The sequence below is a fragment of the Trachypithecus francoisi genome, unplaced genomic scaffold (genome assembly GCF_009764315.1).
Source record: "Trachypithecus francoisi isolate TF-2019V2 unplaced genomic scaffold, Tfra_2.0 Lachesis_group5, whole genome shotgun sequence".
Lineage (NCBI taxonomy): Eukaryota > Metazoa > Chordata > Mammalia > Primates > Cercopithecidae > Trachypithecus > Trachypithecus francoisi.
The window spans coordinates 124704928-124718483 of NW_022681470.1; the positions used below are offsets into that span (position 1 = coordinate 124704928).

The window sequence follows — 13556 nt, forward strand, 5'->3', positions numbered from 1 at the left end:
CTTTCTTCCCAGTAACATCAAGTTCTTTTAGTTAACTCACAAGATAGTCTAAGATTATTAGTAAGAAATCTTTAGCAGACACAAAAGATGAAAGATGAAACTGCAGCAAGAGAGCATGGCAAATCCAAAAGATCTATTAGTGCATAAATCTACTGGAAAAAAAAACAACAACAACAAAAGAGATAGAATTAACAAGCTACAATAAAAGTTATGTCTTTAAAGCAGTAGATTATAACAGGGTGGGAAATGTTTAATATGTGTCCTCCTGAAAAGCAGTTACCATCTTTTAAATTAAAAAAAAAACAGCTGGTATATTTTCACAGCATCTAGATTTATTTATGGTATAAAGCCATAGAATTGTAATATTATTACTCCTTTCCCACCCTGGCAGAGAATAAACATGAATTCAGAAGCACAGTGGAGTGAAAACAAAGAAGAGGAGAGAGAAAAGGCAGCAGAGAAAGACAGAAAAGGTGAATATAGAGCTACAGAAGTGTTTATTGAGCATGCTACAGAGGTAAGCAGAGTACACACAAAATGAAATTAAACAACCATCAAACCTCCCAACTTTGTTAGAAAATTAATTTTTAATTGTGCCGCTTTCAAACTATACTGAATTTTACATTTCTAAAGATGTAAAAACTCAACTAATAGAAAATATACATGACCATTCTGTCTACATAGGTAACAGAATCTATGAATCTTGAAACTAAGTACATCAATTTCAAAAAGTATTGGTCATTTAAACAGAATCAACAATTCAGATTGACAAGAACTGTTCAAATTAATTTGACCTGTAGATTCTGAGCCATGTTTTTATTAAAGTCAGATCTATTCCTAAATACAAAATATTTTGAAGATTTATTAAAACTGAATATTACAATGCAAGGTAAATTAAGACTAAAGGCACATAAACTTTGGTCCCACCTGGTTGTCAGTTTTAGAAAACTGCCACAAAATTAATCTTCCTGCATATTTTCGCAGTACACTTTCTTTATCTTTGAAAAATACATGCACCAGTTCCTGAACTAGCTAGACCAGTCTGCACATGCTCAGAAATCCACAACCATATTCCAAATCTTAATTACAAACTAAGGATGGCAATATATATTTAAATGCACGTAAGTCATGTCAACTTCAAAAACATCTACGAAAAATATTCAGCCACAAACAAGACATTACTTAGTGCTGACATTTATATGATACGTCCCACAAGAGTGTGTACAAAAAGGTTAAGATTCCACAATGCTTTCCACATAGGGCTCAAACTTACAGAAATCACTTTGTTGTCTTAAGAAATTAATACTCTGCATCTTGTTAATTTTAACTAATGCCTACATTCATAACTGAATCTAGACCAGAATTGTGAGATACAAAAGGCCAATGTTGTTTTTAAAGCAATAAAGCCTAAGGTAGTAAAAACTAAAAATGCTGCTTTATTCTTTCAATATCATGTATCTTATTTGATTAAATACAAAAAAAGGTGAAAGCCAGTAATTCAAAATAAGTTCCAAGCAGGAGAAACAAAAACTTAACCTTTTTACACACCCCTGCCTAAACATATTTTAATTCCCATATAACAGTGTGCCCTAAACAACCAATTCCTTTTTTCTAGTAAATGCACAATAGCAACACTAGTTTTCCTTTTTAAGGCACGTATGTCAACTAAGTTGAAAGGAAGAAAAAAAAAAAGCAAAATTAAACTGAAATTTTAAACAGACAAAAATGGCTTCCCTATAGAACAGATGAAATATAGCAGTTAACAACTCTGCCTTTACATATGCCATTTCATTTTATAACCAAGGAATGATAACAGCATGGAAAAAAAAAAGAAAAAAAGAAACCCCAAAGAAACAAAAGCAAAAAAAATCAAACTCTGGTCCCCACTTTTCTGAACAGTCAATAGGTGATGACACTGAACAATGTGATTCACCCCCAATCTTCATCTTCCCCTTTTTAAATTGTTGACTTGGAAAAAGACACTCTCAGATGATGATTTTCTCCAAGGTTATAATTATGAAGATCAATCAAGGCCTGAATAGCTTCTTCCACTGTTGCCATCTGAAGAAGAGCCATTTTGTGATCTCTTCTGAAACAAAATTATAAAATCAGATACTTCATGCAAATAAGAAAGGGCTTATTAAATACTTGAATTTTGGCCATTCCAGAATCAAAAATTTCTATAAACAACAAGAATAAAAACTACTTAAAGAAAACTTTTATCGGGTCACTAATTTAAAGATAAGGAAGCTTGCTTACTGAAAAAACTTAAATGCTTTCACAGTGCCCCCAGTGTTAGCGAACAGTGTTCGTAGATCCTCTTCTGCTACTGATGGACTAGGAAAATTGAATGGGAAGAAAAAGTGAAGATTAATAATAAATTTCATATTTTATCAAAATAGAATGTATCTCCTTAATACACTCTAGCGTATATACTTACGGGATATTAGATAGGTGAAGGGTGGCAGAAGGAGGAAAAATGTTTTGAAAATTTTTGGATCCAGGTTTCTTAAAACGATGCAATGGAGAATTCCCAAAATCTTTTGTTAGCCCTTGATCATCAAGTCCCTCTCGAGGTAGTTGTACAGTCTGATGTTTCGACAGAGTAACACGAATAATTTTTCCATACATTTTCTGTCCATTAAGATGATTCATGGCTATAAAAAGAAAGCATGTCTATTAATAAACAATATCAAAGCTCAAAACAAAAATAATTCTTTTAAAGTAACAGTTTAAAAATTTGAATTTTCTTATGATTTTAAAATAAATCACCAATTTACCATAGCCATTACTGACAAGACTTAAGTACATTTTCATCTGTACTAGACATGGCATTCTGGCAAAAAAGCCAGCTACTTTCATAGAATGAAAATCCAGATTATGAATATCTATCTTCCTCAACAATCCTGCTGACAAATCATACAGTGAGCTACACAAGAAACTTAATAATCATCCCTAGCTCTTTTTCTCCCTTCTGTTACACATCCTAATTGCTAAATACTATGATAGCCTTCCTCCTAATTATCTCTCAAATTCATGTTCTATTTCTCTACTTTTCACTGCCATTATTTTGTATCTGGATAACTCAGTCTCATCGTTTGTCTTCCTGTTGGATTTTTTTTTTTCCAATGCATTTTCTTTGAGACGGAGTCTCACTCTGTCGCCCAGGCTGGAGTGCAGTGGCCAGATCTTGGCTCACTGCAAGCTCCGCCTCCCGGGTTCACGCCATTCTCCTGCCTCAGCCTCCCCAGTAGCTGGGACTACAGGCGCCCGCCACCTCGCCAGGCTAGTTTTTTTGTGTTTTTTAGTAGAGACGGGGTTTCACCTTGTTAGCCAGGATGGTCTCAATCTCCTGACCTCGTGATCCGCCCGTCTCAGCCTCCCAAAGTGCTGGGATTACAGGCTTGAGCCACCGCGCCCGGCCCCAATCCATTTTCTATACAGCAGCTTGATGACCTTCGTAAATTACAAATCTGATCATGTCAATACATGCTTAAAACTCTTAAGGACAAAGGTGAAACTCATTCTTTAATATGGCTTATACCTTTCCCAGTCTGTACAGGTTGAGTATCCTTAATGCAGAAGTCTGAAATCTGAAATGTTCCAAAATCCAAAACTAAATGCCAACATGATGTTCAAGGGAAATGATCACTGGAGCATTTTAGATTTGGGAAGCTCAATTGGTATAATGCAAATATTCCAAAATTCAAACCTTTGCCTCTACCACAGAACCTAGTGCAGTGTGTGAACAGAGAACATTACATGACATATTTCTTGACATAGCTGCTGGATCATTTTTAAACTAAATGAACTGGTCTGATGCTAGAAACAGTTACATGTTTTATTCACCAGTCAAAATAACTAAAAAAGACCATTTCTAATATGTCATGCTCTTTGGTTAAACTGAAGGTCTAAATGACTATAATCAACTAGATAAAAACATCAATGTATAACAGTAGATGCCTGGCATGTTGGCTCACGCCTGTAATCCCAGCACTTTGGGAGGCCCAGGTGGGCGGATCATGAGGTCTAGGAGCTCGAGACCAGCCTGGCCAATATGGTGACACCCCATCTCTACTAAAAAGACAAAAATTAGCCAGGCGTGGTGGCTCGTGCCTGTAGTCCCAGCTACTCAGGAGGCTGAGGCAGAAGAATCACTTGAACTCAGGAGGTGGAGGTTACAGTGAGCTGAGATGGTGCCACTGCACTCCAGCCTGGGTGACAGAGTAAGACTTCGTCTCAAAACAAAAACAAAAACAAACAAACAAACAAAGAATAGCAGAGAGATAAAGACAATGTGGAAGATCAGGAAACTGAGAAGAGAACATCCACTCTCAAAGAGTTTCTAATATAAACAGTATACTACAGTATACATTTTGACACAGAAGATACAAAGAACTGGTTAAATCCACGAATCTCATCATACTCACATGTATAAATAAACCAATTAAACATAAAACAGATCTGAAAAGGATAATGCTATCAAAATATGAGGTACCATTCAGAAAAGTAAATTCTTATTTTACCTATAACTTGCTTAAATTTTTCTTATTGTGATAACCACTAGCCACTGAACTTACTTCCCTAATTTGTTTTAAAAAAGGGGGGGGGCACTCTTCCTGATTGTCACTCCAGTGTTATATATTTTAAGTTTTCTCAGATCTTCCGCCAAGACTGACAGAAAAAAAAAACAAAACAATCTTCTCACAAGCCTGAATGTTCTCATTTGTTTCTCGCACTGCATTTCACATACTTAATTTCATATACTTGCAAATTTACACTTACATCTGTAAAACCAATTATCTACAGTGACAGTACATAAAATCCTTTTACAATAAAATCCACTGAATTATAAAATTTTAAAGTTCTGTAACTGTTTTAAGTGAACAAACTTTTGTTTAGATAAAGTGCTACTACCTCAGACAAAATGTGTTATTAAGTATGGGTTTGAGAAATAAAGTGATATAAATAAGTAGACTTAAGGTTGTCAGAAAAAAAAGCTGTCTAAATAAAAAGACAGCACAAACAGCTGAGCTTTGAGATAATGGAGGGAAGGAATAAGAAAATAAAAAGTCCCAGGCATAGTAACTGTATACAGAACAGATGAGTGATAGAGGAATGGGATTAGAATAAAGCAAAATAACCAAACAGCTACCTCAGAAAGTAGCCAGGTAATGAGAGTTCTAGCCAGCTGATTGCTGACAATAGGATCTGAAGTGATCTAAAGGGGAAGGGGGAGGATAATTAGAGTACCACAGTTTTTAAGTAAAAAAGAAAACAAAAGCTTTGTCAAAACCTGAAAGTACACAATGAGTAAACAGAGCAGAAGGAAACTATCTGAATTACTAATTTTAAATAAATAAAATTTTAAACAATGTAAATCTTACACTTTGAAGTCTCCTATTCCAAGAAATATGGCATAAATGGACAACGCAATAAGAAAGAAGGAAAAAGTCAATGTTTCACAAGTGAAATGGCATTTTTGGTTGAATGTAATTTTTTAACTTTTCCCTTAATCCATCTATGAAGAAGAAATTAATGAATAATAAAAATTTTAAAAGACCTCAAGAAATTTACAGATATAGGTGGTGTTTATATGATGTGGAAACTGGAGCTTTTTCAATGGTTCTCCCCTTTATAATTAAAAAAATATTTTTGTGTGTTACCACTCGCATTTTTTAATCTTCAATCTTTAGATGTTTGTCTATTTCTTTAGTCTTTTCAAAGAACCCAACTTGTGGCATGTTTTTTTCTCTCAACTGTCTTTTATACCATTGATTTCTAGTCTTATCTTTAATATCTCCTTCCCTGGGGGTAACACTGTTATTGTTAAAGTTAAAACTTCCCGTCAAGACATCTCTTTCACTGTACCACATATATCTAATTTATATATATATATATATATATGGTACTTTATTGCTTAATTTTAAGTATTTTTATATTCCCATTAAAATAACTTCCGTCTGGGCAACATAGTGAGAACTCATCTCTACAGAAAATAATAATAATAAAAAATTAGCCAGGCAAGTGATGCATGCTTGTAGTCCTAGCTACTTGGGAGGCTTAAGTGCAAGGATTGCTTGAGCCTGGGAGGTTGAGGCTGCAGTGAGCCACAATACCACTGCACTCCAGCCTGGGGGAGAGAAATAGACACTGTCTCAAAAAACAATACAAAACAAAACAAAAAAACAAACCTTTGACTCATGCAATACTGAGACTTATTTTTACATCTCTGGACACAGATTTTAAATGCATCTTTTTGTTATTAATTCTAACTTAATTGTGCAATAGTCAGAGAATGAGGTCTGTATGATACTCTTTGAAATTAGATGAAGCTTGCTTTATGGTTTAGTATGTGGCTGATGTTTCAAAAATGTCCCATATGTGTTTAAAAACTGTATTGGATATGTAACTGTTAGACACATAATTCTGTTAAGGTAATTGTATCATTTGTATCTTCGCTGATTTTGTCTTTTTTGGGTCAGTCTGACATGTAATTCAGAAAGGTGAACTGAAATCCACCACTACAATAGATTTGCTCAAGTCAACCTGTAGTTCTATCCACTTACTATATATTTTGAAGCTATTTCACTAGGCACACGTATACACAAACTGTTATACCTTCTCAGTGAACTAAATCCTTTATCAATTCTCGGTCTTAAGTTAATAAAGGTATTTAAGTTTTGTTTTGCTTACTATCTGCCCAGTATATTAGTATCTCTTCACATCCTTTTCAATCTTCCCATCCTTCTGCTTTACATGTCTCTTGTAAAAAGTATACAGGTAGCTTTTTAAATACTAAGTTTGACAATCTTTTTAGTTGACAAATTTATTCCTTTACATTTTTCACTATTACTGATGCATTAGAATTTGATTCTACCATAATTTTTAATTTTTCCCTATTTTTCTCTGTATAATTTGCTGTCTCCCTCTCCTTCCCTTATTTTGTTTTGGAGGGTAAAATCTCTCTTTTATGAAAACAGTAATGCCCCCAAAGTGTGGCAATTACTCATTACTCATAACAGTGGAAGTGAAAACCAATATACACAAAAATTGTTCAAATATCATAACAGCAAAAATTTCCACTCACTTTACAGAACATTTTGATATAATTTTGTAAAGTAAAGGCTTATTATAAAAAAGAACTAAGTTTACTTTTGAGATGGTAGCTATATATTAAAAGCAGGCATTTAAAAAAATAGTTCTTGAAAACATGAACTAGAGAAACTAAATTATTTTACTATGAATAAACTACTAGTTGGCATCTTGTTAGAATTCATTTTAATCTTGGAGATCAATATACTACTTTTAAAGATGAGAATTTACAAATTATACAGTAATACTGTAAGAAATATTACCCAATAATACTCCAAGAAAAATTTTAAGAGTATTAATATTTGAAAACACCTTAATGTTTACAAATTTTAAAACTCTGGTCTGAAATAATGTAACATGGCCTGTAAGATTTACAGTTCCATTGACATTTAAACATTTCTGAGTATCTCTCTTAATTTTCCTTGCCACTTATTTTTCCCATGTTACCTCTTAAGCATAAAGACATCTGCCTATAATACAAAGCAATGAATACTCACAAATAGAGTCCCCTTGAAAACCAAAAAGAATAAGAATAGAGTTCAGAAACAAAAAAATGTTTTGGCCTCATTTATTTGTTCTCAATAGTACACCACAGAGCTTTGTGTGGGTGTGGGTGTGTGTTTTAAAAGAAGTGATGGTGTCAGTACATATTTTTATGGTCACATAGTTCAAGAAAGCAAAAATCTACCTAGCAGCAATGAGAAATGATGAATTATTTACCACTACATATAGTCCAAAAATTATAAGCCCTCCTAGCAAGTCAAAACTTTAATGACAATATCTTATAAAATTGGGGATAAATGATTTACAAATTTAAGTACTATTAACTCAATTGTGTCCTCCCAAAATTTGTATGCTGAAGTCCTAACCCCCAATGTAACTGTACTTAAAAACAGGGCCTTTAAGGAGGTAATTCAGGTTAAATGTGGTCATTACGGGTAGAGCCCTGATTCAACAGGACTTGTATCCTTATAAGGGGAAGAGACTCTTAACACACCTGCACAGTGGAAAGGCCACATGAGGACACATGGGGAAGATGGTTGGCTGCAAGTCAAGAGAGACCTCACCAGAAACAATCTGCTAGCAGTTTCATCTGGGACTTCTAGACCCCAAAGTTTTTCTGAAAACTCTGAGGAAATAAATTTTTGTTGTTTCATCTGCTCAGTCCGTGGTATTTTGGTTATGGCAGCCCAAGCAGATTACAAGTATGGCAAAAAATTAAAATATTACTTAAAACAGTCTTTACATAAAACAAAAACTATCTGGAAGATCTGAGGTAACTCTACCACAGGTAATTATCAACTATAAAGACTCTGTATCCCTTATTTAAATGACACATAATGCCACTCATACCTCAAACAATTAGGGGAAAAAATGACATATCTGAGAACACTCTGATTATGAAGTACTGCCAAGTGCTACTTACAACATGTATGAAAGCAACAGCAATTACTATTCCAACCAGAGTACAGAAGTGCACACAGAGGAAAATATATACTAAGGATCATGACATAATCAGCACTTTCATACCTCTTTAAGACACATACCACCATTTTAAAAATGGAGAGCCAGATGGATAGTTTTATACCTCATCTGAGTTGCTAAGAGTATTGCCAAGAAACACTAAAATTCAAACCTATTATGTGTTTGAAATTCAAAATTTTCTATGTGATGCCAAAGGCCAAAATTGGTCTAGTGTAACAAGTTGTTCATCTGAGTCTCATAGGGATATAAAAGCAAAAATACACTCGTCCTAACATCAAAAATGGCAAATTTACAAATTAACAATGTGAATACAATCAGTCTGAGGCACCATTATCCCTGAATCTCAATGAACAGAACTGTAAGAACATCCTGGCATTTATAGTCAATCACTGGTGTGAATGTGCAGGTGTGTTCTAGATTTATGTATTCGACTATATATGAAGTCAAATGACATAAGTTTAATTAAAATAATCAATTACTTATTTAAGTAATGATATAAAGTATAACTTGACTAAACTACCTTTTAAGATTTCCAAAGTGATTAACAACAGTGTTTTTAGCACAAGCTTTTCATTTTGTAAACCTGGTATCGCAAGACTTTACAAGAATTAAAATAACATGGCATTAAGAAGGATTCTATGGACTATATGAACTTAGCTTCTATTAACAAGGAGTAGCCAGAATAAAAATCACTATGAATCTTCAATATAAATAATTCTCATGTGAAACTATTATTGCAATTTTGAAGCTAAAATCTTTTCCTATTATGAGTGCATTTGAAAAACAGGAGGAGGATAGCAGAAAAATACAAATACGTTCATCACATACAACTATTCACATTAAAATGACATTTTGAGCCTTGGCCATTAAAATAAATAATTTCTTACTGATGTAAAGGAGTTTATTTTTATTCACAGATTCATATTATGCATTTGAAAGCAGAAGTGAAGATGTACAGATGAAACATAGTTTAATCTTACCAAGTTGTGACTGGTTTCCATCAGCCATCTGTATTAGAGCACTGTCTTTCTTATTGTACAAAATCTTCACACGCTGCACATCTCCATAAACACCTTTTTTGGAGCCACAGAGAGGTAATCCAAAAATGGAATTAATTTTATGTGAAAGTCACCTGAAGATTATCTTTCTGACATATCAATGAAACATTCAGACATCAACATGATCACTCATTCAATCTCATCATTCTCACAAATGAATAAAGAAGATCAAGATTTTGAACAGTGAATTTTGAAAAGAATAATTTTTGATAAACCCTCAAAGCTATGTGAATGATATTAAATTAAAGACCATGCAAAATAAATTAGCATGCATTAAAACAAATTTTGTGTCTATGGAGAGTTTTAAATAGCAAAGAAAAATAGCAAAAGATTTACTATTCAACTTTAAGCCAAAGTGCTAGCTACAAATAAGAATTAAGGTGAAACAAAAATCAAATCAATAATAAAAGTATAGTGCTAACAATAACATACCGAAGAGGGTAAACAGACTTTGGGGCGTAACCATCTTTAGAAGGAGAGAAGAGCAAGCAGCGTAAGACAAGAAGAGAGAAGAGTCGAGGAAGAGCGGAGATGAACAGATCATCCATAACGAAGGGTGGTTCCCGCAGAATGGTGAGGTGGTCATGGATCATGGTTCAAGGCGGTTAATTGGGGCAAGTTGGTCCGAGGAACATTTGTTCAAGCACAGAAGCATGAACATAGGGAATGGAGACAGGGAATGAAGACAAGGACAAGGAAAATAAAGGATAAGACAGGGAAGGGAATGGGCATTTGGGAAAAGACAAGGAAAGGGAAGGTGAACACACAGGGAAAAGGATGAAATGGGGAAGGGAAACAGCAATGCAGAAGAAAAAAATAAGGAATTGGGGAACAAAAACAAAATAAAATATAGGTCAGTACATAGGAAATGCAGGAATTTGGTCAGAAAATGGTTGGTTTATGTACTGTACAAGAAAAACTGAGTAAAATGTAGTCATCCAAGACAAATATGGGTAAAGTACATCTATATCAAAGAGTAAATTACAGCATTTCATCTCAACATAGGGAAGGAAAGCATGCATAGGAATTTTTAACTTTGAACTTTAACTGCATAAGCATGGCTGGTTATGAAATGCAGGCAAAAGTCTTAAAATAAAAACAAAGGCACTCTGATTCAAACATTTTAGCATGCAGAACTGTGAATGATAATAGTATTAAATGGATAAAATAAGCTAACGTTCATATTAACAGAGGCCAATTAAAAATGAAACAAATTCAAATTAGACATCATAAACTGATACACTGAGCTTCCCACATTTCATACCAGCTTTCATAGCATTCAAAATAAAATATACCAGACATAAAATGTACAACTAAAGAAAATAACTTAGCAATAAATTTTATTTAACTGGGTGAGGTGGGTGGGGCAGGTCAGGGGTCAGGAAGGAAGGGGTGGGGGAATAAAGTTAAAAAATATTTTTAGAAGACAATGACTAATAACTGCAAAGAAAAAATTACTAAGAAAGACTGGAAGAGTGCCTCGTCAAGATCTTTGGAAGAACCTTCAAAGAAAAATGTATTAGAGTAGTTCACATAAAATAAGATTTAAAAAAAATGCAATGACATATAAGCATGAAATGAACAAGCAAATAATTAGAAAAGGCAAAGAGCAAAATTGTTTTACAGTTAAATTTGCAAATTAGATCACATTTGCCTTTGAGAACAACAAAATGATAAGCCAAACTACAGTACTTCACCATATTTTTCTTAGGAAAAATAGGTTAGGTTAAAAAATATACAAATATAGATATAGATATAAAGAGACATGACTGTTTAAGGAAATAAAGTATTACCTAAACAATACATAGATTTTATTCAGAAGTAGAAACATACAGAAAATACTTTGACTAATGAATGTACATAAAAAGAAAGGCAAGTGCAAAATGAAATAAACATGAAAAACTTTCACAAATGAAATGGAGTTAAAGAATAAACATTAGAGATTATTTTACTAACCTCTTCATTTAAATTGCTAACCAACAGGACTGTATTGCCACCAGCTGAGACTCCAGGCATACCCACTCGGCCAGCAGCAGCTGCAGCAGCTGCTGCAGCAGCATTTGGAATAGCCAAAGGACTCAGAGCTCCTGGAACAGCTGCAACAGGAAGCCCTAATTTTAAAATAAAGCATATTTTACGAAACACACACAAGTCGTTTACAAAAACCAATTTAAGCACGATGGCTGCATGGCTTACAGCTGACCATTCCAAATGGTTCCTGAAAGTTAATTTTTATAGTGTTTAGAAAAATTGTTTGCTGATGTGTGGTAGAGAAAAATAATCGATTTCAACAAAACCATTAATTGAACTAAAGTACATACCTGCATTATGTTAAAATATCAAATATATAATACTCTATTTCCTCTGGAAAAGCAAACAAAGCATGAAGAATATAATTCCAAGTCACAGACTTGGAAAATTCACTTCCACGATTTACAGTAATAAGCCAAATGTAAAAAAGTATCACTTTCGATATACATAATGGTAATTCACTATTTTCTGCAAGTGCTATCTTCTTCATAAACTCACACTTGAAATCAAATAATTACAGCTTAAGAAACAAAGACAGTAGTCTTTCAGCTCCTAGAGACAAATCACTCTGAATATCATTATTTAATTCATGCAAATAAAGAAAATCTTAGCAAAATGTGCTTGCCTTCTTAATTATACACTCAAGTAATTATAATGAATACAAGTTTCTTCAACACAACACTCTCCCAGTTCAAAGAACAAGAAACCATCACTACAACACAGATTTTGTTTCAGTATTTTCCTATCCTTTCCCAATCTATGTTATTATTTCCTTATTTTATTGTTGTAGTTTCCAGTCTTACTGCTGTCCCACTACCTTTAAGTCACCATCTCTTCAGTCATTTATTCTAGACAGAATTCCCTTTTGTGTTAGCACCCTTCATCTACTTTTCAATTACCAATCAGCTTGGAATACTTTCATCCCTTAAATTCTTACACACCAGCTTGTTTCTCATAAATACTGGTTCACTAAACAAACGAATTGTATGTTCTTTTTTACATTCCCAACATAGAGGAACAAACACCCAAACTAAATGAATTTGATTTCGTAACATACCTGAGTAGAACGGGCCTTTACCACTCTTGTTCCATAAGTTCACATTTTATTTCTTCTTTCTTTTCAGCTTTCTGGTGCATTTCATAAGAATCTGCTGTTACCTTTGGTTTTAGAGATCTTACTCTTTTAAAAGTCAAGTTTTTGATCTGTTTACTTTATAGAAACTACTGTGACCTTTCATTGGCAGCCTGAAGTGCTCTTTAATATTCACAATCCTCAACCTAAATTTTAGATTTACAAAACTTTCCCCTCCATCTCTTTTTAATTCAGCCTTTATCTCTTCTGAGAACTCTGTCAGTGGCATATGTTTCTCATTTAATACTCTTGCTCTTGATGAGTTTCTTTTCACAGCTTTTTGTCTATACCCTTTTTTTTTTGGCTCTCCTTTTTTCTTACTTTGCTACTTTTTATGGCTTTACATTTTGTTTTGGAAGATTTCCAACATACACAAAAGTAAAGAGACTATAATAATGCACCTCTATGTAGCCATCACCCAGCTTTAACAATGATCAACTCATGGCCAATCGTGTTTCATCCCCTTTTATTCTTTTTTTTTTTTTTTTTTGAGACGGAGTCTTCCTCTGTCGCCCGGGCTGGAGTGCAGTGGCCAGATCTCAGCTCACTGCAAGCTCCGCCTCCCGGGTTTACGCCATTCTCCTGCCTCAACCTCCCGAGTAGCTGGGACTACAGGCGCCCACCACCTCGCCCGGCTAGTTTTTTGTATTTTTAGTAGAGACGGGGTTTCACCGTGTTAGCCAGGATGGTCTCGATCTCCTGACCTCGTGATCCGCCCGTCTCGGCCTCCTAAAGTGCTGGGATTACAGGCTTGA

The 13556-nt window shown here is 34.1% G+C and overlaps 1 protein-coding gene across 5 annotated transcripts in view; it reads right to left on the bottom strand.

The window, feature by feature from the left end:
- Positions 1-312: 312 nt before the first annotated feature.
- PTBP2 (polypyrimidine tract binding protein 2) overlaps positions 313-13556 on the bottom strand; it is a 93735-nt gene continuing 80491 nt past the window's right edge. For 2 of the 5 annotated variants that reach the window (XM_033195306.1, XM_033195311.1), the window contains exons 9-14: positions 11595-11749; positions 10071-10104; positions 9561-9653; positions 2441-2657; positions 2260-2337; positions 569-2089 (exon numbers count right to left, since the gene is read on the bottom strand). In XM_033195306.1, coding sequence (XP_033051197.1) covers positions 1957-2089; positions 2260-2337; positions 2441-2657; positions 9561-9653; positions 10071-10104; positions 11595-11749 — 710 coding nt within the window. In that variant the 3' untranslated portion in view covers positions 569-1956. Of the gene's footprint in view, positions 2090-2259; positions 2338-2440; positions 2658-9560; positions 9654-10070; positions 10105-11594; positions 11750-13556 lie in introns of all 5 variants that reach the window. The other 3 variants (XM_033195308.1, XM_033195310.1, XM_033195309.1) reach the window with 3 other exon arrangements.